Genomic DNA, 27,829 nt, shown 5'->3' with positions numbered 1-27,829 from the left:
GGAAAGTCTTATATTATGAAATGGAGGGAGTACCGATCATACGTGTCGTAGTTAAATACTCAATCCGTCTTAAAATATAAAATATTTTAATTAGATGGAATACATCGTTATATTACAAATCCAAAGTATCTATATTCTTTATATTACAGCGGTGGGATTATCGTGCAGTCGCCAATTAGTCTTCGACGGAATGGAGTACGTGCAATGCAGCGTAAGTTGCTGATGAGCGCACATCGCAGGCTGGCAGCAATGTCCATCGTTGAAAATTGCACATGATCGCAAGAGGAAACTTTATTTAATTTTGTCAAAGACCACACAATATTTTACAACAAGCAAGCAATCCCAAAAATTCCACTATCAATCATCATCAGCTGATAAAATTATCGTTCTAAGATATTCATAGGTACATTGCTTGCCTCGCCTCCCTCTCGAGTTGGCTTGCTCTCTCTGTCCCGGGGCCACTGATCTTGGCAACCACGAGACGCTACTGCGGCGAGCCCCACGCCGCCGGCGAAGCCGCTGCACCTGCCACTGCCAGCCTCCATCTCGATGGTCGCCGTCTTCAACAAGGACGTCCTGAGCTGGTACCTGATCACGGTCAAGCTCAAGGAGACCGTCGATGCCAACCTCAACAAGTCCGCGCCGCCGCCCGGCGCGCTGCCGCTGTGGCAGGCGCTGAACCGCAACCTGCCGCTGCTCACCAACGGCGAGGCCGCCGGAGCGGGAGGCGACGCGCTGCCGCCGCGCCAGGAGCGGGAGCGGGAGGTGAAGGTCCAGGTGCAGTCGCCGGCGCACAGCCCGAAGCCGCAGGACCCGGAATGGGTGGTGGCCATCCGCGGGAAGCTGGCGCAGGCGCGCGCCGAGGAGGCAGCGTGCCCGTGGGCGCGGCTGTCCGTGTACCGCGTGCCCAAGTCGCTCCGCGACGGCGACGAGCGCGCGTACATGCCGCAGGTGGTGTCCATCGGCCCGCTCCACCGCGGCCGGCGGCGGCTGCGGGAGATGGAGCGGCACAAGTGGCGCGCGCTGCACCACGTCCTGAAGCGCACGGGGCACGACGTCACCGCCTACCTCGACGCGCTGCGGCCGATGGAGGAGCGGGCGCGCGCCTGCTACGACGGCCGCGTCGCCGGGATGCAGGGGAACGAGCTCGTCGAGTGCCTGGTGCTGGACGGGACCTTCGTGCTGGAGCTCTTCCGCGGCGCGCAGGACGGCGGGAAGGGGTTCGGCGACGACCTGGGGTACTCGCGGCACGACCCCATCTTCGCCATGCGCGGCGCGATGCACGCCATCCGCAACGACATGATCCTGCTCGAGAACCAGATACCCCTGTTCGTGCTCGACCTCCTGCTCGGCCTCCAGCTCGGCAACCCGGAGCAGACCGGCGCCGTCGCCGGCCTCGCTGTGCGCTTCTTCGACCCGCTCATGCCGACCGACGAGCCGCTGCTCCGCAAGGACCGGTCCAAGCTGGAGTCCTCCATCGGCGCCTCACCGGCGGCGGCGGCGTTCGAGTTCGACCCGCTGTCCGGCCCGATGCTCCATTGCCTCGACGTGTTCCGGCGCAGCCTCCTCCGCGCGGGGCTGCAGCCCACCCCGCCGCCCCCCGCGCGGCTGTGGCTCAAGAAGTGGTCGGGGCTCCGGCGCGTGGCGGACAAGCGGCGGCAGCAGTTCGTCCACTGCGTGTCGGAGCTCCGGGAGGCCGGCATCCGGTGCCGGCGGCGGAACACGGACCGCTTCTGGGACATCAGGTTCCACGACGGCGTGCTCCAGATCCCGCGCATCCTCATCCACGACGGCACCAAGTCCCTCTTCCTCAACCTGATCGCGTTCGAGCAATGCCACATGGACATCGCCACCCCGGGCGGCAACAACATCACCTCCTACGCCATCTTCATGGACAACCTCATCAACTCCGCCGACGACGTCAAGTACCTCCACGACCGCGGCATCATCGAGCACTGGCTGGGCAGCGACGCCGAGGTGGCCGACCTCTTCAACCGGCTGTGCCAGGAGGTGGTGTTCGACATCAACGACAGCTACCTCTCGGGGCTCTCGGACCAGGTGAACAGGTACTACGACCACAAGTGGAGCACCTGGATCGCCAGCCTCAAGCACAACTACTTCAGCAACCCATGGGCGATCGTCTCGGTGGTCGCCGGTGTCTTGTTGCTGCTGCTCACCATGACGCAGACCTTCTACGGCACCTACAGCTACTACAGGCCGATGCATTGATCCGCACAAAATGCAGGGGCTCGAGGCAATCCAAAATTTGATATTTTTATTTTTTGGGTTTGGCATTGTGCGATAGGCATCAAGTTTAGCTGATTTTGTGACAGCGTGAGATTGCTGGCTTTGCAATTACAGCTTTGATGGGGAGAATTCTTCCTTGGACTTCGGAGTGCGTTGTGTGGGAGAGAAGGATTTGATTAGCAAATCCTTTTGTCAAAAAGTTGCATGTTGTGTACATTTCAAAAACACAGCCACATACAAAGGTTAAAAAGGGTTTTTTGCATAGGGAAAAATACTCGTATGTTCTTTAAGCTCGTTTCAGACCGACTAAATTAATTCAACTCAAATATATGACTGTTAACAGCCTTGCAATGAGGAAGTCTCCCAAATATTCCTGTCACATCGGATGTTTGACACTAATGAGAACTATTAAACGTAAACTATTAACAAAACCCATTTCATAACCCTGGACTAATTCGCGAGACGAATCTATTGAGCCTAATTAATCTATTATTAGCCTATGTGATGCTATAAAGATGTGCTAATTATAGATTAATTAGGCTTAAAAAATTTGTCATGTGAATTAGCTCTCATTTATGTAATTAGTTTTATAAGTAGCCTATGTTTAATACTCCAAATTAATGTCAAAACATCCGATGTGATAGTTTAATCCGTGGATCCAAACACCACCACGGAAAACAAAGCAAAATATTAGCACATAATTGATGAAGTATTAGTTAAAAAAATCTTGACAAATAGATTAATATAATTTTTTTAAAACAACTTTGTCGACGGGGGATACCCGTAGACCGGATATAGAGGGTATTGGGGTCCGTTGGTATGAGGATCTACGTAGTACGATATCAAGCAAACAAAAGACAAGGATTATACTAGTTCAGGTCCCTTGGTAGGTAATAGCCCTAATCCAGTTGGTATGGCATTATATGATGGAAACCACAGATTACAAAGGGAATAGCAGAACTCGATGATACCGATAAGACCGCAGTCGAGTTGGTCCGACTATATCTCCCGGCGACTTGGCTCCTGCACGCTCTAGCTCCGTAGGCTGTGGTGGGTGTGTTGGCAGTGATATTTGATGCCTTAGGTCCTGCCCAGGGGGTCCCTTATATACCGCGGGTCAGTTGATCTCCAAGTAGGACTCGGAGATATCGGACCCCTCACGATATGGTAAAGACCCAGTTTTGTCCGAGTAGAACTCCTTCCATCCGTAGATACCGTCTCTATCACGTGATAGATTTCCTTAACGTATACGGAAACTATTCGTATACGCGCGGGTATACCGTATCAGTATACAACATACATCCAAGGATAAAGGGTATACCTTATCCGTAACCCTGACAAACTTCCCTATAGAAAATCTTCGAAAAAAATGCAATTTGGGAAGTGTGCGCGGAAAACAAGAGAGAAGAGGTTGGGAAAGTTGAGAGAAGAACACAACCTAAGGAGGGATTAATTCATCCCTCATATAACAAAATCAAGAAATTATATGTTTGCATGCAACCAATGAATATTAAGATGGTCGCTCTAGTTTCGATCAAAAATTTAATTTAGCATTGTAAAATGAAAAGACAGCCCTTTTATTTAAGTTTTAGATGTATGAAGACTACAGATAAGCATATCTCATTTGAAAAAAAAATACAAAAAATGAAATTGGATAAAGACTTTAGGATAGATGGAGTACTATGCATCTATCCCCTCTCGCCCATAAGACCATTTAGCTTGACAACATCACCTATTGCACTAAGTCTTTGACTGTGACTACAACTAATTAGATTGGCTATCATTTAGACCTTGTTCAGTTAATCCCACCCACAAGGGGATCGAGGAGGATTTGGAGGAGAATAATTCCACACCTATTGAGATGTGGAATTAATTTTTCACAATCCCTCTAATCCCTCTCTTGTTGACTAAACGAAGAAGGCCTTGCGTGGTTGTAAACCTAGTTACCATGCATGATATCTTGGTTGTGGATGGGCTTAATGCGTGCCATGATGGACTATTTGGGTGGTGATGTGGATAATGGTTAGGTGGGGCTAACCAAATTATTTGTTGTATCTTAGAAAAGGCCAGTTTGTTTCCTTTTTTAAAAAAAAATAAAAAGCTAGTAGTTTCCACAGTTAGTTTTAATTATCGATAGCTAAAAAATATCGAAGGGTAGCGATAAATGGGATTATCAGATTTATCGGAATTCTAACGGTGATAGAAAAAAAATTTGGATAAAATTTGAAAAGAAATTGAACAAAAGTTGTTAGGAAATCATACAGATTATATCCAAACCATTTTGTATAAAAAATTAATATATACTTTATAAATGAGATAATATCAACATTTTTATAGCACACACAACGCAAGCAAATGGAAGTGAAAAAAGAGAGAGAGAAGAAATTCATATCTTTGCTTGAATCGAACACAAAACCTATTGATTAAAACCTACAGGTCATAACGAATTAATCAAAGCAACTTTGTAGTAGTTATTGACGCTATGTCCAGAAAATTCAAAAAAAACCCGAAATGTTTGGCCGATAGGAGATTTTATCGGGGGTAGCGATAAACGGGAAAATCGGACTTATCAGTGACCTTGTGCTTTGATAATTGAAACCCTACGGCCACCCTAGGATAACACATATAGCACATGGTAAATGTGAAAACTAGATGAAATTTGTCGACGTTTGATGTCGCGATTCCGGTATTTGCATAGTATGAGGATCGTTGGTATTATGATATATGCGAGATTGTAATAAAAGATATAGGGACGAGGATTTTTATACAGGTTCGAGCCCCTAAATTGTCAAGTAATAAGCCTACTCCTGTTGGTCGAAGCCGGTCGTTGCTCTTATTCATCATAATCACACTAGTACAATATTTGGGGTAGCCTATCTAACTATTGTCGACATGGCGGTCTGAAGTGCTGACTCATAGTCGACAACAGGGTAGCCTTCCTCCTAGAATCCGCATCCAGCGAGATCAAAGACATCGCTATGTCTCTCCTGACAGTATTCGTAGACGCTGTAGGGGACTAGCCATACTTATCTCTGAAGTCGATATCCGGCGTCTTGTTTTGGCGTATGTTGGCTTGTATGTTGATCTTATGTCTTGATCTATTGTTTCGTGTCCCCTCTCCTCCTATGGAGCCTTGTATTTATACCCATAGGTGTCCCCTTGTCCAAGTAGAACTAGGAAAACCAATATGGATACAATCTGAGTAGTTCTTGTCGTTTCCATGTAGAACTCTATTCATCCTTCCTTGTGCGGAACTCCTCCTATATCCGAAGATTGTTTCCGTATAAGACATAGTATGTGGTGGGTCCTGCCGAGATTTAGTCAACTACTATTAGGTATGTGGTATCCATAACCCTGATAAAATTCATATTAAAAAAAATTGAATTCAAAAATTCAAACTCAGGGGGACAAACATTATTCTTGGGAAACCCGAAAAGTGAGAAAAAGTTTCAAAAATTCAGGTAAATCATAGATAATTCTAGAAAAAGTAGGGCAAATTCAGAAGATGTAAAAGAATAAAGCAATCAAGCATGCAATTTCGTGTGACCATTTTTGTATTTTGGAAACTGAAACATAGTAGAAATCACGATCGGCTCTCTAAGATAGGTTTTGTGAATAGCACTCACTATTAGCCTAGCCCATTTGCTTATTTTTCTTTTTTTTATTTTCAACTTGGGTTGGGTACAAAATATAAAGTTAACTTCATATATTTCATAAATGTTTCACCAGATAGCACTATACTACTTATATGATTTTATTTTTAATTTCCTCTCTTTGGAAAAAGAAATGAATTTAAATAAATTTTGCCAAACCTTACTGGTCGTTTCCGCTACTAAAGCTCGATGGTAAGCCTAGTTTTCGTGGTAACTACCAGTAATTAAACCCTATGTGTAACATGCTACAACCATGACCTATTTGGATGCGAAGGTGACCATGGTAAGGTGGGGCTAACCAATTTATTGGTTGCTTCTTAGAAAAGCCAATTGTTCTGCTAAAATAGAAAAGAAAAACAAAGTGCTTCAAAGTTTTCCTATTACTTGCGGTGTACATTCATCCAAAAAATTATACAGCTTGGAACACATTCCTAGGTGTGCCATTCATTTGGTACATAGCTAATAAAGCATTGGAGAATGTTACTACTCTGGATTATTCACACTATCCTTATGTAGATGTACATTCAAAATAAGAAAATGGAAGGACATCCAAAAAAGGGCAAAGATATAAAGAATTATAATATTGTAATTATGCATGTGGACCACAGATGCATGCTTGTCATGAGGTACGTTGTTTTTTCCCTCTAGTTGGTGGGACAAATGTCTTTGTAAATACAGGCATCTGTTAGAGGACGTGTATTGCAACAAACAGCAGAACCAGACGAGGAAGAAAGCATGTATTTCTTGAAGGTACATCCTTGTAAGAAAAAAAATGCGTATCGTATTGAATGATATGTGAATATACGAACAAAATATTTGTCACAAATAATTGGTGCACCCATACAAGGAAGAAAAAATGTATTGTATTAAATGACACAGCCATAAATGGATCAAAATATCTGTCACATTAAATTTTAATGATCCAGCCTTGTGCTACAGAGGAAGATATGTGTATCTGTTAAAAAAGTATCACATTAAATGGTATCTTCAAATAAGAAGCAAAATATAGGTAGAATTAAATTGTGCAAATGAAAGATGTATATATGTAGAATTAAATGATACGCCCATATATTGAAGAAATATATATCGCATTAAATGTTGAATCCTTGTATGGAGGAAGATATGTATCAGTTAAAGCGATACACTTTATTTTGTCATTACTACAGTATGCCACCAATTCCAGTTGGAAGCATGAGCTGTAAATGTTCAGGGCAACCAGGACGTATTCACACACGACAACATCTATTTTGGACCCTTTTGTGTTAGTATTATATATTTGACAAGTTGTTTAAGGCTATCCCCTTTATACTACTTTCCTCTCTCTCTCTCTCTCTCTCTCTATGAGTAATAACGCTTCAAAGGGCGTAGCTCCAATGAGTGGTTCTGAATATTCAAGTTCTGACTCAGAGGCGACTCTGGATGACATTCCTCCTATAGTGATTGATGCAGATTTAGAGGAAGAGGAAAATATGTCTGATATGTCATCCATGTTGAATCTTCAAGGTCCAGATAAGCTTGGCAATAATCAACCTTTGGATATTGTACCTTTGAACTCCATTCCCTTCAGGCAAGAGGTGGCTTTTCACCAAAAAGTGGATTCGAGTAAAGAAGAGGTTCCGGTTCCTCAATGGATGAAACAACTCGATAACTACAAAGATGGGGACTGGACAGTGTTCCTTCAAATAAGGGATGATGGACATAAAGATTGGGTTAGTGGTGCAATCTTACATTTCTTTATTAAATTTGTTACATATGCTTTGCTTTTTTATATATATTTTTGATATATCTAGAATAGTGAGGATTGATACACTTTTGAATAAGGTGTTTGCGTTTTATTTCAAGATCTACTAGATTTATTTTAAGCAATAGTATTTAGGCTTCTTACTTTTTCTTTCAAAATATTATGACATACTATCAATTAGTTTTTTCTTGTTTTGTTGACTTGTAAATAACTTCCATTTGTTTGTCAATATATTGATGAATATTATGTACATCTAATTCAATCTTGACATATCATCACATTTATAATATCTAACAAAGCACGCTTGAAAGAAATTAAAGCTTTCTTGTGTTATCATGTAAAAAATATATGAAATGGATATTTTCACCACACGATAATGTAATCATTTATACTATTAATACAATTTTATCAGTATCTACAAGTTGTACATTAGAAGATGAATGCATTTACTATAAAACAGGACAATCCGATGGCATAGAGTAGCGACTAATCCATACTATTTCCAAAATAAAACGATCGATTTGGTTGAATATTATTAAAACCATTTAAAATATATTGGTTATGTTTTATATGAATTAAGCGGCATGCTAACTAGGTACATATAGAAATACATGTAGGAGGGGTCATCTGTTACATTATAGTTCCTATTTGTGATAAATATTTGGATGTTTTGATAATTGCATTTGTTACTATCTTTGATTATAGTCAGTAATGGGAATCTTTGCGCAGAAAGTACTAGGTGTGGAGAAATAGAGGGGATCATTAGTACTTTCCGTTTATAGAACAAAGAGTAGTTTTACACAGTCAATTTTATTCAAATTGAAAAGTTGTTATGATAGTGGTATTGGTGTAAATTAATTTATGTATTTTCATAACTAGGAACTTCATAATGTATTATGTGCTTCCCTCAAAAATATATTATGTTCTTAAGTAATTGAGTAAATTGTCGTAGAATTAGATCAAAGTCTTCTTTAAGACAGAAACTATATGCATAGATATGTTCTACAGGTGTAAGGAAGGGTAATAGTCCTCATTAGTCATTGACACCACCCCCTCCCTATACCACTGAACAAGAGGATAGCTATTGTATGGGATCCCATTCGAACGGGATGATACTAGGTAAGCATCAGATTTGACTTACCTCTTATCAGATCTGACACCCGTAGTTATTAGGTCATACCTGTGGGGTATTAGGTGATACCAACCAATACAAATCGAGCAGCGATGGCGAAGGTAGGGGTGTGGTCTTTGCGGGACAACGACATTGGAGGCTGGGGCTTTCAGACGCTCTCCTCTATTACCCCTCTCTCCTTGGACAATAGCGAAGATGCTGGCTCTAGGTCGTAGGGCCATCCCACCTCGGTGAGCTTGAGCTCCTCACTAGCCCACAGGACCATGACGACTCCTTCAAATCGAGCCTCATGTGTCCGTATGATTGTCGCTAGCCTTGTCGATTCTTGTGTCATCATAGTATCTCTCCTCCCCAAGCTCAACTAGATTTATGCCCATGGTGGAGAGAGTTCGAGCTCTAGCTCTGGCTCCATCACAATCGCCACAGAGTGGAGGAGGTGATCAAGTAGAAAGGACGTCGGTAACTCTTCTCTATCGCCAGATGGTTGCCATCGATCTAGAGAGGTTATGCTTCGGCTTCATCGCATCCGCCAGGCTAAGTCAATGAGGTGGTGGTAGAGCTCAAGCTCAAACATAGAGGAGGTGGTACTGATCCTCCGGCGTCGATGATTTAGGGGATACCGAACAGAGATGAGGGACAAGATCCCATAACCTTGCATTCCCTCTAAATAAAAAGTAGTACGTAACTCCTAAGTGCCTACTTTGGAGCTGCAATTTTTTTTCTTGTGTTTAAAAGAAAATAGTTAAATATTGGTTACCAAAAATATTAGAAAAAGTTAACCGAGCTATTTGGGTAGAAACTCCATCATGGGTCATTACATGCTGCGGTTGGCAGCTAAAGCCTGTGGTGCTAATTAATGTTGACGCCTACATCGACAAAGCGCATATCTATATAACTCCAGAGCACATGTCTTCATACAGTTTGTCATTGCCATCAATCATCAAGTCCACCAAGCCAAGCTCTTGCTCAAGGGAAATGGGCTTCTGATATGGATGTAGACATTACCGGAGTCGTTGAATTCACATATAGCATGATAATGAAGATTCAAGAAAGATAAGGAAGAAATCAAATCTGGTGGCATTGGGGGTGGTCCAATGGGAGCTCTAGAGGAAGTCAATCTCGAGCAAAACATGTGCATACTAGCGGCAGGACATAGTTGGGTGTGCCTATGTAGGCGGTGGTTGGCGAGGTCAAAGTTCAAGGGCTTAAGGACTAGAGGCCGACACACAAGCCCAATATACATAAAAAAATAAGGTTATGGTGACAATGGTTAACCCTTTTATACCTAACATGTATGCATGTGTGTTTCGCCATTACAAGCCTTGTTTGCCCACGAAGAAACGATGAAAATGGTCAGAAAAATACCATTTTGCTGACCTTTTTTTTTCCTAAAAAAGGAAATAAAAATGGTAGAACCATAAAAAAAATGATATTAGAACTACTAAAATAAAAAATGGAGTATCGGAATATAGCCTCAAAAACAATATCACAATGTGAAGCAAGTCACGGTCATGTTTACACTATAAATTCACATAATATTCAACAATTAGTTGGAGATAATATGGTAGAGGAGGTTTTAGTTCGATATAAGGAGCACTAAAGATCATAATTTGGAGGGTCAAGTCTTACATATCTGCTCTATGACAATCAGTGCAAGAATGTAGAGGCTTTTTTAATTAATGGTTGTTAATTTGGTGAAAGATGATACATTCTTTCTCTTTTTTACTGATCATGGATGTGGTAACTCCATGTTTCCAATAGCTAGGGATGAACATAGTCATCACACTAGCAAAAATAAGGGATAAAGAAAATCTTAAGTCAACATAACTATCAAAAGTATCATGCCTATTAGATTAGTGTCTTGGGGAAAATAATCTATGTTAAATTTATTGTGCAATAGTTTCTTTTCAAAAGAATGAACAAAGACGATGACAAGAGATCCGATGCCATGGAAATTTAAGGATCGCCATTAGTTCTCCCGTTGCAAAACCTTCAAGAAGGGAATCAAGCTTGATTGCTAATATTGTATGGACCAACCAATTATGGTCATACTCTTGTGGCTTAACACCAATACACTCCTTCAATAAGGATTCGATAATGTTGAAATTTTAGGATAGAGCTTGTGAATTATATTGGAGATTTAACGTGAAGAATAGTTCTATGATAATCATGCCACCAAGATTCCATGTAACAATGCATTATTAGGTTAAGGAAAGCTGGCCAACAGCAAAAGTCATTGGACAAATGACATGTTGCAAATTAGACTAGAAAACTCGGCCAACTATATCCGCGTTCGAGGCATTGGCTCAGAATCCACATCGAACCTTGGATGTTCCAACTATTGGTGATGTTGAACTAAACAAGCACTATTGGCCCACCATCTACCCAGATTCAAAAGAAGTATCACGAGCTAGCTTTTTGTCGATAACCAAACACTTGACTTTAGGTGACGCTCCATCTCTGTAGAGTCGGATGTACCTAGTCGGATCCATTTCAATGGATCCCTTCTCGCACATCTAGAACGTGGGGACGTAAAGGTTGATTTTGTCTGCCTTGATGACATCATTGATGATAATGAGATCACGGTTTGATTAATCTCTAGTTTCTTACTACTATAGGTATTGTTGGTTTCTCATTAGTTATGAGTTTTTTCATGGGAAAATGGGCATGCATGAGTTTTCATACATAATCGATGGCATGCCTAATTCCTTTACACGAGTTTTATCATGAGTTGAATCCTTGTAATTGTAATGTATTTGCATTCAACATTGTCTGGTCTAATCATATGTTTGTTGGTTGTCAACCATTAAATCTACAAGCCTAAACGACCTTTACATGCATATGGATCAAGCTTAATTAGTGTATTGATTCCCAACCCTTTTTAGAAGCTGGTAACGGAAGTTGCCTCATGACTTACCATTTCAGGAACCGATCCCATGTATGACCTGGAAGTGGGTCATGTGGGTTTATCACACCATTATACATGGGTTCCGTACTGGGAATCAAGTGGTTGAGGAATTGACCTAAGCCCCGAGAAAGTATAATGCCGCATTAGATGGAGTTACGGATTAAGCAAACTTGCATGTTCAATTCATCCTCTTGTCATAGCTATAAAAAAAATATACAGTGGCAATGGTAGGTTACGGATTTGCATAACCCTAATAGAGTTTTAATTATAAAAGGTAACCTTGAAGGTTAGGTTCTTTCTATTTTGTGTCACATCCATGGTTATCAACGATTTTGACTTAAGTTGTCCACAAGTATATTGTCTAAACTCATATCCACTAAAATCTTGGTATTCCTTCAAAAAAAATTATATCCTTCCATGTAATATTTTTCTATAGTGATCCCAGTACATGTGCCAAGGCCACTAAAATAACTACTCCTTTCGCATGAACAAGTTATTTATGCTTCTCACATGAATAATATATCTTGGAAAGATATGAAATTATATGCATTGGATTGATTTAACCTAGATGTGGAAAGTTAGCTATTGAAAAACCTATATGAAATAAGTATAAACTCAAATAGCGCGTTGGCTTCTAACATTTGAAATGGATTGACTAAGGTGCATATGTTTCATTATTCAGATACAAGTATATCCTAATTGCCATATGGTATCCCCACACAAATAGCTGGGCGCATTACAAGAAAAGGTTCCATTTTTTAAAGCAAGCTTGTCTCTTTGTTTTTTTTCTTTTCAGTATTCCCATGACAAACAAGTATCGCATGCTACACATCATTTCATCATGTGCATTTGTTTACTTGGCTTTGACTTTTCAATTATCTCAAATCTCTTTTGATAGATGTTGCTTAGTGTTGTCCATGGACAAGATCATCTCGTGTTTTTTTTTGGTTTTTTAAGTCGATGTTCTAGACCATGAAGTCTTCCTTACAATATATGAATTGTGATTTCGTAATACCTTTTGTTGCAGTTCTACTATCATCAGAAATACAAAAAACAGTTACGGTCCAGGTCAGACGTTAAACTATTTTTGAAAACAACCCTAGTCAACGGGACAGATATGTTCAAAGGACAAAAGCTACAGAAGAAGGTAGGTGGCCAACTATTTTGTGCTAATACCTATTATATATGTAGTCTAATTTAGCACAATATTTGATGTTTGGGATTTGCTGGAACAAAAGTGTGAAAACTAAAAGTAAGTTGTAATCTCAAATTGTCACTTTTTTATAATACAGTAAGGTATATGAAAAAAAATCAATCTAGGTCATTTTTTATATGATTGTATACGTGCTGTACTAAAATTTTTTTGCAGAAACAAAATCTTGATATATCTTATAATTTTATTTGCAGAGGACAATGGATTCCTATGGCGAACGTAGTGGTATGAATTTTAAACATACAATTTTAGAAGCTTGTTACAAAATAAATAACATGATCTAGGCTGTGATTTGGTTTTGTATAATGTGATTTAGAATATTTTACCTTACTCTTTATTAGTTGCATAGTTGTATTTGAATTGATTCTGTTCAACGTGCAAGGTACTGAAGCTAGTGTTTTCCTTTCACCCATTATTTTGAAATCAGGAGGAAGTAAATCCAACAAGGGAGAAAAGAAGAATACCAGTTCTAAGAAAAGCAAGAAGGCCTTGAGTAATGGAGATTACCCTGTGATGCCGAAGAAGCTGACTCTGCCTCATGGTTTTGTGTAATTTCGATTCAAACTGCATATGCCAAAAGCTGGGAGAGGGAACAACGAATAAGCCTATTACTTGGCTAGCTAAACTATTTTCCATGGTACCCTTAAGAATAAGTGCACTCTGCATCAAACCGTTGATGATGCTTCTCAGTTATCAGTTGTTTTTTCGTTGATGTTTGCTTGTAACTCGAGTACTGTACCGTTAATCTGCATGTGCTAGCTATATGGTTGGATTCAAATTTGATATTGGCTGATAGCAATTATGTTGGATGATATTTAGTACATCAGAGGCCATTGCCAGGATATTGGTTGGGTTGGGGGGAGGGGGACTTTTTTATTTACACACTGTTTTAGTTAGCTAATCATATGCCATATGCATTTACAAGAATAATTCTTTTTTATTTACCATAACTTCAGTTATTCATGTATTATTTTCTACATGCACCCTTGGTTACTAATATTTAGGTGAATTAGATGGCTTTTAAGTGGTATTCTTGACATGGAGTCTTTTTCTAGCTAGTCCTTGCTAATTTGTGGTCCATATTTTTCTCTCTTAATAGATGATAATTTTAAACCCTTTAGAGTGAATATGGTAACTAGTTCTGAATGTAGGTCCTCTTTGTGTTGTTTTAGGCTTTTAAGTCAGTATTTTGGTTTATATGATTTATAAGCCAATAGATTTAAAAGTCTAAGTTTAATAGTAGAGTAATACATATATCTCACATAAGCAAAAAAAAAAAAGTTTCTCCAACCTAGTTTTTGGCTTAATAATGTAAGAGTGACTTATGGCATTAAAAAAAGCCAAACAAAAACGCTACTTGTTTGTTTACGTTTAGACTTTTCAGCTTATAAGTTGGTTTATAAGCCTAAACAAAGAGGGTCATAGCGTACTACTACATTTGTTTTATTTAGTAGAATTAATTGCCCAATGGGCCACATTTGATTACCACCATTATTGTAGCTTGGACTAGGGGCATGACACTATTTTTCACTTTTGACTATAAATTTTTGCAAAGTGTTTCACCTTGGACCCATGCATTCCTCCTCTCTCTCTCTCTCTCTCTCTCTCTCTCTCTCTCTCTCTCTCTCTCTCTCTCTCTCTCTCTCTCTCTCTCTCTCTCTCTCTCTCTCTCTCTCTCTCTGAGCGCTCAACTCTCCATTGAGCACTGAGCAGGCCCTTACCTTTGCCTCATTGAAAGCAGCAACGATCAGCACCTATGGAGTGCAGCAGTAAGATTATTTACCTCCTGCAATATGCCATTCCTCGTAGCGCTAATGGTTCGAAAGATCAAGATCATTGGCATGGCTTTTTCAGTGGTACAGTGAGCTGAGAGAGAACTAGAGAAGAGAGAGAGGGTAATTAAAGAGAGCCTGAGGAAGAGCTGGTCTAGAGAGGAAGAACTAGTCCAAAGTGAAAAGTGTTGCTTACCCCTGGTCCATGAAACATTGGTAAACAAATGTGATCTAATGTGTAATTTACTTTTTTTTAATATATAACACAATCGACTTTTAAATTCACTTAACTATCTGTCCTTCTAGTAATATTAATGCGAAGAGGTAAACATACTAGTTAGACAGATAGTTAAGAGAGAGGTGAAACAACACGTGTCAACAAACTATTGAAAGCCAACTCCACCTATCAGCTGACAAAATTTCTGCCATCTTAAGATAGCTAGATGTCTAAAGCGCTTTTCATAATAGATCTATGGATACTCGTTATTCAATAAATATTATATTGTTAGTAAAAGTTTGAGATAAAATAAAGTAAACTGTGTCACACATTAAAAAATTGAGGTATTATGTTTTCAAGATTATATATTGGCAGTTGCATGCGCAGTGATGTTGACGAATGCAGGGAAATTTAAAGCTGATCTTTCATGGTGATCTGAATTATTACAAGCTTCTGTGGTTCATCAAAATAAAATCTCCATTACCTTACCTAAACATGCAGATATATGTGAAACTAAGTTGGCCGTACGTAACAGTGGATGAGAAAGGAAACAAAAGTAACAAAAAAGTAGACACAACACATCAATTAACACAACCAGCCAAGAGCAACCGAATCAATCAATAATCGTGTCACGTTCACGAGAAGCACAGTGCTTTTGCCCTTCCTTCTCGCGCTCATGGATGCAGCGCCGAGTAAGTCCTGTACTTGTCCTCCTCCGCCGCCGCCGTGTCCTGCTCGCTGCCGGCGCCGGCGGCGGAGTGCTTGTTGTGGCCACACGGCACGTAGGTGTTGCAGGGGCACGCGGAGGTCTTGGTCCGGTGGAAGAAGGCGGCGCACTCGTCGTGCGACCGCTGGTTGGGCGCGTACGGGATGCAGTTGCGGTCGACGTTGAGCTTCCCCTCCTTGATCAGGTCCCAGCAGCAGGAGCCGAGCGACGTGAAGTAGTTGTTGGAGAGCGTGAGGTTCCTGAGGCGGCCCGACCACGAGAAGGCGAGCTCGCACAGCGCGTTGGGCACCTCGCCGTAGAGGAGGTTGTCCGCCAGGTTGAGCTGCTCCACCTTGCGCAGGCACGCGAACGACGCCGGGATCGGGCCGGTGAGCTGGTTGGTGCCGGCGTCGATGACGGTGGCCTTGGCGAGCAGGCCGAGCTCGTAGGGGAGGCAGCCGCTGAGCTTGTTGTTGAGGAACAGCACCTCGAAGAGCGTGTTGGCCATGCGCGCGATCGACTTGGGGATCTCCCCCGTGAAGTTGTTGTTGGCGAGGGAGAGGTAGTTCACCGGCGAGTCGCCGATGTTGTCGGGCAGGCTGCCGGAGAACTGGTTGTTGTTGACGAAGATGGCCTGCACCTGCGGGAACGAGCAGAAGACGCCGCCGGGGAGCTCGCCGTAGAAGCTGTTGAAGCGGATGTCGACGAAGGTGGCGTTCTTCAGCTTGAGCACGTCCGTCGGGAACGTGGCGGGCGACAGCTTGTTGTTGCTCAGGTCGAGCTCGTAGAAGTACTGCAGCCGGCTGAGGTCCGGCACGGCGCCGCCGAAGTTGTTGCTGTTGGCGTGGAACAGCGCCAGGTCCGGGAGGGCGTCCACGAACTCCTTCAGCGACGACGCCTGCAGGTTGTAGCCGTTGAAGTCGACGGAGGCGATGGTCCGGTCGGTGATGTTGGGCGGCCGCTCGCAGAAGAACCCCTTGTAGGTGCTGCACAGGTCGGCGCCGCTCCAGGAGGAGATGATGTTCTGCGGGTCGCACGTCACCGTCCTCCTGAACTTCTGGATCACCTTGTACGCCTTGTACAGCCGCTCGTTCTCGAAGTCGCACGGCCGCAGATCGCCGCCGCCGCCGCTGGAGCCACCACTGGAGCCACCACCACCACCACCACCACTTCCTCCTATGCCGATGCTGATGCCCCCGCCGTTGCCGTTGCCGAGGTTGATGTCGAGGTCCCGCCGGCTGTGCCGGCCGTTAGCACGCGCCCCGGGCGCAATGCATGCCCCCAGCAAGCAGAAGAGAGTGAGGCACAGCGCGGCAGACAACGAGCCTGCCATCTCCGATCACGGGCACGGCACACTAGCTACTGCAGAAGCAACGTGTTTGGGCTTTTGTGCCTACGAGAGCTAGCCGGTTCGGCGCCGCGTCGCTCTCCCTCTCGTCGCGCGCGCGACTGGTCGATCGAGTGAGCGCGCGCGAGCGGCTTCGGCCTTTGGTCCTGAGGGCGCGCAGGCGCCTGTAGTATATAAACACGGGGGGCGCGAAGGCGGCAATATCGGCGTGCATGGGAGGCTGTTGGGTTATTAGCTAGCCGTCAATTTGCGTGTTCCACTTTACCCAGGAAGGTTCGATCGATCATCATCCATCAGGTCGCTGTGCAAGTCTCCTTCACAGATTCACTTTGAGCATTTACTCCCCAGGGACACTCCATTATTCCATTCACTCACACTGTGACAGAGTGAATGAGTGATGAATATGGCTATTGTTTCAGAAGATGGGGCCTTGTCTCGTTGCTCGTTGGATCATACTACGTGAGCATATCGGTACCTAGTCGTGGACTCCACCAAATAATTGCAGAGCTCACGTGTGAGTATTTACATCATACGTACTAGCAACATCTTTATCTCTAAATACAAGGGATTATATTCATATAGTCATATAGATAAAATCTTTTATTTTTTTGGATGGGGAAAGTAACATGTACGTGCAGAGATGCAGGTGCTCATCACAAAGGGTAAAAAAAATATGAATATTAGAGAATGACCTAATATCAAGTAATTAGAAGGGGTGGGCTTTGAATCCAGGTCGTCTAGCCCACCACCTTATAAAGCTAGCCGTTAGACCCCTATACGTTTCTGCACGGAACGGATGTGATTTTACTTTCATTTTTATCGCATGTGGTTTGGCCATGCATCTACGTCGGAAGTCCGAACTGACCGAAGGGAACTGCCAGAATTCTGTCCTTGATTAATAAATACGAGCACTGAACTTATGATTAGACGATTAATTAACAGCGAACAGAACATGAGAGCTCTTAATTCGTAGTAGTACGATCGAATATGATAACAAGTACAATTTTTAATTTCGTGGCGCTCGATCGGCGCACCTGAATATATAGCTTTCCAAGCTCGTTGGTTCGTAGTAGTACGACTGAATTCATCCGTTGATGGAAGCTTCAGGCTTAAATTTGCCCTATCGATAAGCTATTTTAGCACATGACCATTTACTCGCTTTGATATTAACTTTTTTGACCAACCACATGAGCGTTCACTGCCGCTAATTCCTTGCACTGTTTCACCGCTTCTCCTGATTTCTCGACTTTGCAACAGAAAGGTACCTGTACGTAATCGTGAACTGGTAGTGGTACCCTTTCTCGCCGTGGAAATGGAATGTGCTTGCTTGGCAAATGGCAATGTCCAACCATCGGGCCCTTTTAGCACTCCACCGATTAGTTCAGCGAGCCATCCAGCTTACAGCCCGTGATCGATTTGACGGGCCTACCTAATCCAGGATTACGCTTCCTTTTCGCAGCCGAGCTGACAAGTCAGTTACTAGTAGCATTTGACAGTTCAACCATGTCGTCTGCTCACTGTCTTCTTGAGTGTCTGCCAATAAAATATTTTATTTCAAGAGAAAAAAATATTGTTACTATGCAATGGTATCGGATTGCATTATTATGCATGCAGTGGCCTAACTACGATGATGGACCACGTGATGGCGCGCAAGATGTTACATCCATAATTGTACGTATGCGCCAATGTCGTGCCAGAAAAATACAAGCTCCCTGGCTATCTTACCGGGAATGTCGTAAGCAAAGGGGACAGACAATGTCGTCGCGATTAGGCAATTCGGGTGCCGAATGCGTTATCCTATGGCCGGCACCATTGAAAATACGTATGCATGAGGATAGGAAGAGAAAACGACATCCGTTCTACTAGCAGCTATGCTTGCCGCGCCATTCCTCCTAATCACCTAATGTACTTAGTACTACCACTTAATTAGTTCAGGTTTCAGGGGGTCCAATGATTTAATTAACTCTGTTCTGCTAAACAAGGCTATGCATCATCAACGTTTCACATTAACTTCAATCGGGCACACGTGAAACGTTGTTAGCGAAACTCCCACCGGTGAAGTCGGCTCAGCTAGCTACGTGCATAAGCGCGGAGGTTAGAGACCTAGAGCGGTGGTTACGACGTACGGTGGTTGAGGAGGCCCTTTCGCGCTTTACCTCCGCGGCCTAGTTGTCGCGCCCTTTGGTTTCTTTCTTCCCCTGCTCGGAAGACACTACTACGTAGTACGTATACGGTATACTCGTACTATTTTTTTTTCTTCGACTACAGTTAGCGCATCCATATTCCGTCCGCGTATAGCAATCCGTAGTCGTCGTCGTCCTCTCGATCGGCGTTAGCTGCGAACCAAACCGATCGGTTGATCGAGTGAGTCTCCGCGTCCGGCCAAACCGACGCTTCCGGCGGGCCGCGCAAAAGAACAAAAAGGAAAAAAAGGCGCTCGTGCTCGAATCGAGCGCGCGGGTGGAGCAGCGACCGAGCGATCGATCGGTCACGGGCTCTGCCACAACTAACCGCAGCCACGGCCGCAGTCGCTGGTGGGGTTGCCTCTTGCTCGGGATTGGGGGTTGTATATATGCACCGCGCCGTGCCGCCGTGCACGTACACGTACATACGCGCGGTGCCCGTACCGCGCCCAAACAGCAGCGAAGCATGTGCACCGTCCTCGCGCAAGGGGGGAGGTGGGGTGGGGGGAGATTGAGAGGCGCCGTGCGCGGCAGGGCGCTGTCGCTGTGAGCCTTGAGTACGCCGTCGCGGCGATTGTGTTTTTGCTGCTGGCTACTGCTATTGTCTCGGAGAGTGTGGGTGTGTCGCTGTACGGTAAGATTAGGCTATACTCCTAGTTGTACTTGTAACCGTGGTACTCCTAGTACTTTCTCCATCCAAAAAATAAAACGAATTTAGAACCGGAGATATGTCTAAATTCATAGTACTAAAATACTAAAATACCACGTTCAGTACTAGATTGGTTTCTTACGAAACGGAACGGAAGGAGTACGGCTATAAGTATTGTTTATTTAGACACAGATATTAAAAAAATAGATAGAAATAATGAAAGTTGGTGTGTATACTTTGTGAATATAAAGGCCGGTTTAAATAAAATCCATTATCTAAAAAAATAATGAAACTAAGATTATGATTGATCAAGAAAAATATAGGAATATCAAAAAAAAAGAGAAAAGAATTAAGTGAAGAAATTAAATAGAAAATTATTGTGATTGATTGAGATTGGGAGGTAAATAAAAAATAGTTTTATTTTAAGACGGGTGTAGTACTAAATAGCGGCTGGCCGTAATAGTGATAGCGCGATGGTGTTGCGCTATTAAAATAGCGAAGAGAATATTACGGGGGCTATGTGCAAAAATATCATCCATTATTTGGTATATGTTATAAAATAAATATTTTTTTACTTGGCTATGTTATAACAAAATATAAATTAAACACTAATCTACAATTTATAATTTTAACGAGTAAAATAGTCTGACAAAAAGTGAATATACACAATTTACATATTTTAGTTTTTTTTATGATTTTTCTATTGAAATATAAGCATCCATAATATCACCCGCTATCTGCTACGCATAGGAATTTGCCGCCCCGCTATCCGCTTTTTAGGGTGTGGCCTGGTTTAGTTTCTAATTTTTTCTTCAAACTTTCAACTTTTTCATTACATCAAAACTTTTATACACACACAAACTTCTAACTTTTTCGTTACATTGTTCCAACTTCAACCAAACTTCTAATTTTGACGTGAACTAAACACACCCTTAGTAGTAGCTTGCTCATAGAACTTCGGCACAGAGCCTGAGAGCCACCCTCCTCGCTATTTTGTTCTATATTTTTCTTTGTTCTTTATGTGCATGCAACGACCAAGGTGAGTGAGATGAAGTTGCACCAGCTAAGCTAGCCTAACCATAAACCATGGTACCGATCGATCACATGTTGCTACAAGCTTTTTGCTTAGGTCATGGGAAGGAAGTACAGCACACTTGAATGCACAGCATGGGGCCGAACCAGGGCTCTACCTATATGTATTCCGTATTCGACCCGCAATGCCCGTGCCTCTCGGAAAGCCATCCAACATCAGTACAGCACAGCACAATTTTAGTACCCCGTACCATAATAAATCCACCAATCATAAGACCATATGCATATGTCTGGAACAGGATTTTACAAACATATAGTGTTGATCACGTCGCAACACATATGACATAACCGATAAATTATATTTTAGCTACGTAGCATTGCCCCCTCTTATTGGACATGGGATCGGAATAACTTAGAAGAACAAGCTCCAGCACTGCTGGATGCACTAACAACTTAATCAGAGGAGCGTAGCAGGCTAGCAGCCAAGGAGCTGTTTTATGCCTTCTTCCCAAAGATGAGTCTACTCAGCAAGCTCCCACCCTGCTTCTTTTTCTTCCTCTTCTTCATATCAACAGAAACAGTGGTTAGTGGCGACTTGGGGATCACGGGACGAGGAGCGATTTGTGTTGAACCATTGTTATCAACTTTATGGCCAGTGCCAACATCTTGCTCCTGTAGAAGGTTCTTTTCAGTTGTAACACGTTCATCGTTCTCTTTCTTGCATGCTGCTTCTATGGATGGGGGAGAACTAAAATTCTGATTTGCAACTAACAGGTGCAAGTTATCAGACTTTCTTTTGTCTACAGCATCCGCATTTGCTGGACATTTTAGCGCCTGCAGTTTCTTGCTTAGGCTTGTAATTGTTTCTTGGCACTCTGCAAGTTTATCAGCTGCTGCGGATATTGCCGAATTCTGCAAGAGTTGCAACCATTATGGTTCTCATCATACCAACATGAAAATGACTAGAAAATATACTTCACAATTATTGCGCTTATTCAAAGCTCACTAATGGATAGCCCAGTGTCATGCAAGTGTACAACTATATTTATTCAGTAGTAGGCCTTTAATCAACACTTGCTACATAAACTGCACCTTGAACATTTGATGGAATATGTATAAAATAGAAAAATAAAATGTCTAAGGAATCATGCGATAGTGATTGAGTGATAGCTATGGGCATTGTGGTGCTCAGCTAAACAAGGAATGTTGTGAAGTTCAACTTGTGAATTGAAACATCAGATTTCAGATGTGTATTAATTTACAAACAAAAAAACATAAGAACGTTTAGAAGGACATAAGATATTACTGTTAGTTGTTTCCCCTCTTCTTCTGGTAACAATTGCATGCTCCCATCAGCCGTAGCACTGTATCATAAAATAGATGTTACATATTTATGTTGGATGATTCTCAATAATAGTGTACAGTGCTGAAAATAGTTACATGATTGATGGTTCTCAGAAATAGTTACCTTTCTTCTTTATAATGTACTGACTGCTTTTCTTGACAATTATCACCATGATCTTGCCTAACAGCCAGCAGTTCCTTATCAAGCTTACAAGTGACAAACTGAACCTGAGAATGATTTTCTACGGGGTCACCAGGGATCAGAAACGGTTCTTTCTGTACCTCTTGTTGAACTCCTACAGCCACTTTCGGATTTGTGCTTTGCATTTGTTGTTTTTCCTGCATGTTTAATGATCTAAGAGATACATTTCCATCGAAATCATTTGTGATGCAATCCACAGTTTCGAGAGCATCGACACAATAAATATATTGGTTCACTGTCCACTCGAGGGTTAAGCAAACTTCTTCGATGAACTTTCGAAGATTGGCCTTTCCATCCAGTACATCACTACATACACAGATAAGGTGCTCAAGATGACAAGTGAGTTCAGATTTCTCATGCAAAAATGATTGAGAACTCAGAACATTGTTTCCAGAAGATCTTTCGATCATGCAACTCACTCTTTCAACAAGAGTAGCCACCATGCTGTCTATTACTGCCTGGTCATATGTCACATTTGCAGCATCATTTCCTTTGTCTGAAATCTCAGTCCTCAATGCAGATCTTATTTCATCAATAATGATATCGACGCTTATTTTAAGGACTTGATGCTTCTTTATGATAAGTTCCAAAACATCTTGAATCCACTCGGGATACTTGTCAGATAGACCATCTTCAAGGATTCGATCTTGGCAAACTGTTTCTGTCAGGGCAGTTTTGGACTCTGTATCAGAAGCATCTGGCACGCATTGATGTGGCGCACTTGAAGGCCTTGAAATCATTTCAAGCTTCTCTATCTCCGATATATCTACAAGCAACTGCATGTCAGATCCTGCTATTCTTCTTCCCCTACTGTGAGATGCATGTTGCTTCCCAACTCTAAAATGCTCTCCTTTGGAAACTAAAGAACTATTTGCCCATGGTTCAGGACGGTTGTCGTCATCCAGTTCATGGCTACCAACCAACTCCTTGAGCTGCCCTTGCACTACTGACAGCTTCGATGCTTCATCTGCATACTGCAACTGCACAAACTGGAGGTCATTCTCCTTCTTGGCCAACAATTGCCTGAGGTGTCTGTTTTCATCATCCAATTCCTGCATCTTGACAAGGTAACCTTCAGAAACAGGATGCCTTGGAGTCACCACCTGCGGTGATGACTGTGCAGATGAACGTGGCTTTCTCCTTCTGTTCTCAACACAATTACTGCCCCGTCGCTCAACCTCATCTTTCATTTTCGCCAAAGCCGCAGGCCCAGGAAGACGCTTCTGGACCATGGTCCGCAGCCTCTGGCATTCAGTTTCCAATGCAGTAATCTTCTTGGTGCTTTCCTGCTGATGCTTCTGGGCAGCATCAATTGATTTGAGGTCAAACTCCCGCTCTTTGTTCCGAATCTCGAGTTCCTTCTGAAGGATGCGCACCTCATACTGAAGAGAGCCACACTGTTTGTGTGTGAATTCAAGTCTGGCTGTGGCATCAATTAACTTTTGGTTCAGGAGTGCTGCAGACTCACTCAGCTCAGTGATCACCTTATCCTTGGAGTTGACAATATTGCGAAGATTGTAGTTTTCAGTGGTGACCTTTGCAAACCGCTTATTTGCATCTTCTAACTTCTGCTGCAGACTCCACACTTTCTTCTGCTCCAAAGAGATCTTATCAGCTGCTTCGATGATAAGGCGTTCTTTCTCTTCTCTAACACGGAGTAGCTGCTCTGTGCAGGATCTTAAGGAATCCTCCATTTCAGTCATCCCTCATGAATATAGTTTCACGTGTGGCGCGTTATCATGCACCTTCTGAAACACCATGAAAACCAAATCTTATTAGACTCTGATGTTAGGTAGTACTACTATAGTAAGTGGTTCGTTGAAAGTTGAAACACAGTAACAGTCATAAATAAATTATTCCTGAAATTGGGGAGAAGTTTGGGGAAAGTTGGTGGTTTGGAAAAAAAAGTTTAGAGTTTATGTGTGTAGAAAAGTTTTGGATGTGATGTGATGTGATGGAAAGTTGGAAGTTTGGGGGAAGTTTGGTGTGAACTAATAAACAGGGCCATAAAATTTATGGAATCTTTTAACGGAAAACTGAACAGAGTAACAAAAAAAAACTATGTCAAAATTAACAGATGCTCCATTCTACAACAATTAACTACAAACAAATAGCAAACCACCGGTTGGTACAATTGAGTTATGCAGCATATCAAACTAATCCAAGTGAAGAATAGAAATAATTTAATAAAATTAACAGTTACGACTAACAACTTACTAAAAATATATCTCAATAACCAATATCCCATGCCATCCAAACTACATAGGACCAAGTGAGCAAGTCCAGATCCCTATACTAGCGGCAGAAGCGGTCTAGTGAAAACACTGTAGCATATGGGTACCCAATTGGCTGCTCACATGGAAGTGACTCGGCGTAGACGCGACGACGCGAGCCTCACCGTCGACCCATCCAGAAGCATCCTGCCGCCAATCTACTACAGGCCGGACGCCCCGGCGAGAGGGGGACGTGCACCGGCCAGGTGCCTGTACGCGCCCGCGCGGGCGCCGCAGCCAGGAGGACCGCATCCTCCTCCCTCCGCCAACGAGACTCATAGCGGCGGGGGGCGTCGGCATAACCGCGTCGCGCGGGAGGCGGCGCCTCGGAGCCCATCGCCGTCGACGCCGTGGCCTGCGCAAAGTTCGCTCTCTGCTTCACGATTGTGGTATATGGAAGACCGGATCTTTCTCGGCCGTGTTCGCCGTTCGGGCTCGATCCTTTTCCCAGTTTCGGGGAAGAGACCAGAATAAGGGGCCTGGGCCAAGAACAAATTAAGCTGGGCCTAGTTTTCTCAAAGCAAATTAAGATGGGTCCAGTTTTGGACGCTCAGACCATACACTTGTCATCAAGATATAAAATCGTCCATAAACCGCGAAACCAGATATGACGTATCCCCAACTTATAAAACCAGTGCAAATTAGGTTTCTCGACGGTTTTGATTCCGGTTTTATCTGATGTGGTAGCTGACTCAGTGAGGGACCCACGTGAGCCCCACGCGTCAGCCTCTTCTTCTCCTCCCCTCTCCACTTCTCTTCCTCTCTCCTCTCTTTTTCACGGGCACCGACGAGGGAGCAGCTGTACGGGCGGCAACCGGTGGGCGCAGGCGGCGGGGGAGCAACTGCACGGGTGATGACGTCGACTGCAAAGGCAGCGGCGGCGACGGCGGCTGCCTCGCGTTTGTAATCCTCATGGCGGCAGCCATGTCTCCGATGAGGCCGCGCTCCTCCAACGCGAGTTCGACGCCGGTGGCGGGGAAGAAGGAGAAGGCGATGACGAGAGGTGGTGCTCACAATCTGCTGCACCCCGATGCGAAAACACTGCGGCGGGTCACGGAACACCGCCACCACCAACGCTCAACTCCATCTAGGCCATCGCTGGCGACGAAACCCCCCTAGCCCCTCCACCAGTGGCTCTTGCTTCTGCTTCGGCCGACCGGCATGACCGGTGAATTAGAAGAGAAGAGAAGAGAAGAGTGAGAGTGAGAGTGAGAGTGAGAGAGAGAGGGAGAGAGAAAGGAGGGGAGAGAGATGGCGTGGCATCCTGACATGTGAGGCTCGCATGGGTCCCACGCTGACTCAGCTGCCACGTAGGACAAAACCTGGGTCAAAACCACCAAAGCACCAATTGTAACCGGTTTTGATTAGTTATAAGATGCTGGATATCTGGTTTTGCGGTTGGGTATTTGTGTGTTAGCGCAATGGTGCTGGACTAGTCTGGCTTCGGGTTTGGAGAGCACAGGAGACAACATAGCCTCAGCAGCTCAGCCTTTGTGTCAAGAGAGAGAGATACATGCAAAGGCCTGATCCAGAAAGAGCTTAACATAGCAGTATCTGGAAAAGCTGAGTTTTCCTCACAATGTAGGTAAAAATTTTGGGTGACTAAAGATTTTGAAATAAACTGCTACAAGCTTCACCAAACAGAACCAAGGAGTATGAAATGTACTGGTCTACTTGGGGGCATGATAGAAAAAAACTATTGCTGGATATGAACAAATTATTAGCTTGACACATGAGGTCATCAGACCAAACAACAAACACCATTCGTCCACTCCGAACATGATCAGGGTTTTCTTTTATTAAAAAAAATCTTAAGTGCAAAGTAAGGGACTAAAGAGTGTGATACTGAATTAATGAGGAAGTACTAGTAGCATTGTCATCTGAAAGACCCGCATAATTGCGTAAAACTAAACGAGTGACGAACTGACGATCGACCAACTAGTTTTGAGGTGCAAAGATGAACATCAAAGCGCATCAGGCCATCGGCCAGTCATGTGAATTCCATATACCGACATCGAAACTGCTAGTACTCGTAAAGAGTGATCTCATTCTGAAATTCTCAAGGACGGACTCCAAACAAGTTAATTCTTCCGGCACATGCATGCGTGTTGTTTTAAAAAAAAAAAATAGAACGCGGCGATCAAACATGCATGTGGCGCCACCAGACTTTCTCCTCTGCGAGACCAGTCTTAAAACATGTTCTGTTTGAATCAGCAAAGCCTCATGAACCAAGATCCAACTGATTACTCAAAGAAACCAAGCAGTTTGCGTCACTCAAAAGAAGAGCATGCAAGAGCACTCACCTTCTCAGTTCAAGGACAAAGCCATGACCTGCCCCCTTGCTTGCTCGTCGTTGCCACACCGCGCGCGCCGCAGCGAAGGCCAGCGGCTGGCTTCTCTCCCGGCAATCGCACGTACGGTTAATTAGCTCGCAACGCTCGCTAACGAGCCATGGCACTCTATATTCTTGTGTCCATTTGGATGGTTGGTACGAGGAGTAGAGAGTGTGCAATCTGGGCGGCTGCTGTCTGTTGCTGTTGGTCGCCTTTACTTCTAGCAGCCTAGCCTAGCCCTGGGCACAGCTGCCATTGATCGTCAACGCTACAGAGCGGAGGTGCCTTTCGCGAGGCGACGTGGTGGTCGGCTCGGAGTCCGATTGATCGAAATCGAAGCAGAGAAGTGAAGAGCGTGTACTGTACGGCTGTGTTTTTCCTTTTAAAGTTAAAAGTTTGGGTTGAAATTGGTACGATGTGACTGAAAAGTTGTGTGTATGATAAATTGATGTGATAGAAAAAGTTGAAAGTTTGGATCTAAACACAGCCTACGTAGTACGTACTCCCTCCGTCCTATAAAAACACAACCTAGTACTGGATATAACACATGCTAGTACTACTATACCTCTGTCCAAATTCATTGTTTTAGAATATGTCATATTCAATACTACTCTCTCCGTTTCACAATGTAAGTCATTCTAACATTTTTTACATTCATATTGACATCAATATAAATGTGGGAAATGTTAGAAAATATATATCTAGATTCATTAATATTAATATGAATATGAAAAATGTTAGAATGACTTACATTGTGAAACGGAGGAAGTATATTTGTTTTTTTTAACTGATGGAGGACTACTCTCCGTAGGTAGCAAGCAAAACGGTTGGGCTGTTGCTGCCACTGCCAACCGGGACAGACAAGTCCCGCGGCCG

General features: G+C 43.3%; 4 protein-coding genes across 5 annotated transcripts; 2 read left to right on the top strand and 2 right to left on the bottom strand.

The window, feature by feature from the left end:
- Nucleotides 1-430: 430 nt before the first annotated feature.
- LOC4336336 (UPF0481 protein At3g47200) lies at nucleotides 431-2,519 on the top strand. Its single transcript, XM_015778952.3, has one exon. The coding sequence runs from the start codon at nucleotides 550-552 to the stop codon at nucleotides 2,227-2,229; it is 1,680 nt and encodes a 559-aa protein (XP_015634438.1). The 5' UTR covers nucleotides 431-549; the 3' UTR covers nucleotides 2,230-2,519.
- Nucleotides 2,520-7,202: 4,683 nt separating this feature from the next.
- Nucleotides 7,203-13,679, top strand: LOC4336335 (uncharacterized). Its single transcript, XM_015779743.3, has 4 exons — nucleotides 7,203-7,609; nucleotides 12,709-12,828; nucleotides 13,089-13,119; nucleotides 13,322-13,679. Exons 1-4 carry the CDS (start codon nucleotides 7,241-7,243, stop codon nucleotides 13,444-13,446), a joined length of 645 nt encoding a protein of 214 aa, XP_015635229.1. The 5' UTR covers nucleotides 7,203-7,240; the 3' UTR covers nucleotides 13,447-13,679.
- Nucleotides 13,680-15,283: 1,604 nt separating this feature from the next.
- LOC4336334 (uncharacterized protein At4g06744) lies at nucleotides 15,284-17,085 on the bottom strand. The gene has a single exon (XM_015778126.3). The coding sequence runs from the start codon at nucleotides 16,920-16,922 to the stop codon at nucleotides 15,558-15,560; it is 1,365 nt and encodes a 454-aa protein (XP_015633612.1). The 5' UTR covers nucleotides 16,923-17,085; the 3' UTR covers nucleotides 15,284-15,557.
- Nucleotides 17,086-21,036: 3,951 nt separating this feature from the next.
- Nucleotides 21,037-27,256, bottom strand: LOC4336333 (filament-like plant protein 7). 2 transcript variants are annotated; one of them, XM_015778271.3, is made up of 4 exons: nucleotides 26,924-27,256; nucleotides 22,270-24,095; nucleotides 22,108-22,165; nucleotides 21,037-21,713 (listed from the first exon to the last, which is right to left on the bottom strand). In XM_015778271.3, exons 2-4 carry the CDS (start codon nucleotides 24,048-24,050, stop codon nucleotides 21,297-21,299), a joined length of 2,256 nt encoding a protein of 751 aa, XP_015633757.1. In that variant the 5' UTR covers nucleotides 24,051-24,095; nucleotides 26,924-27,256; the 3' UTR covers nucleotides 21,037-21,296. The 2 variants fall into 2 exon arrangements, with proteins under 2 accessions (XP_015633757.1, XP_015633755.1); XM_015778269.3 differs by lacking the exon at nucleotides 26,924-27,256 and adding an exon at nucleotides 24,705-25,038.
- Between the last annotated feature and the right edge of the window lie 573 nt (nucleotides 27,257-27,829).

The sequence above is a fragment of the Oryza sativa genome, chromosome 4, assembly GCF_034140825.1.
Source record: "Oryza sativa Japonica Group chromosome 4, ASM3414082v1".
Lineage (NCBI taxonomy): Eukaryota > Viridiplantae > Streptophyta > Magnoliopsida > Poales > Poaceae > Oryza > Oryza sativa.
This window is presented reverse-complemented; position numbering and strand designations above follow the sequence as displayed.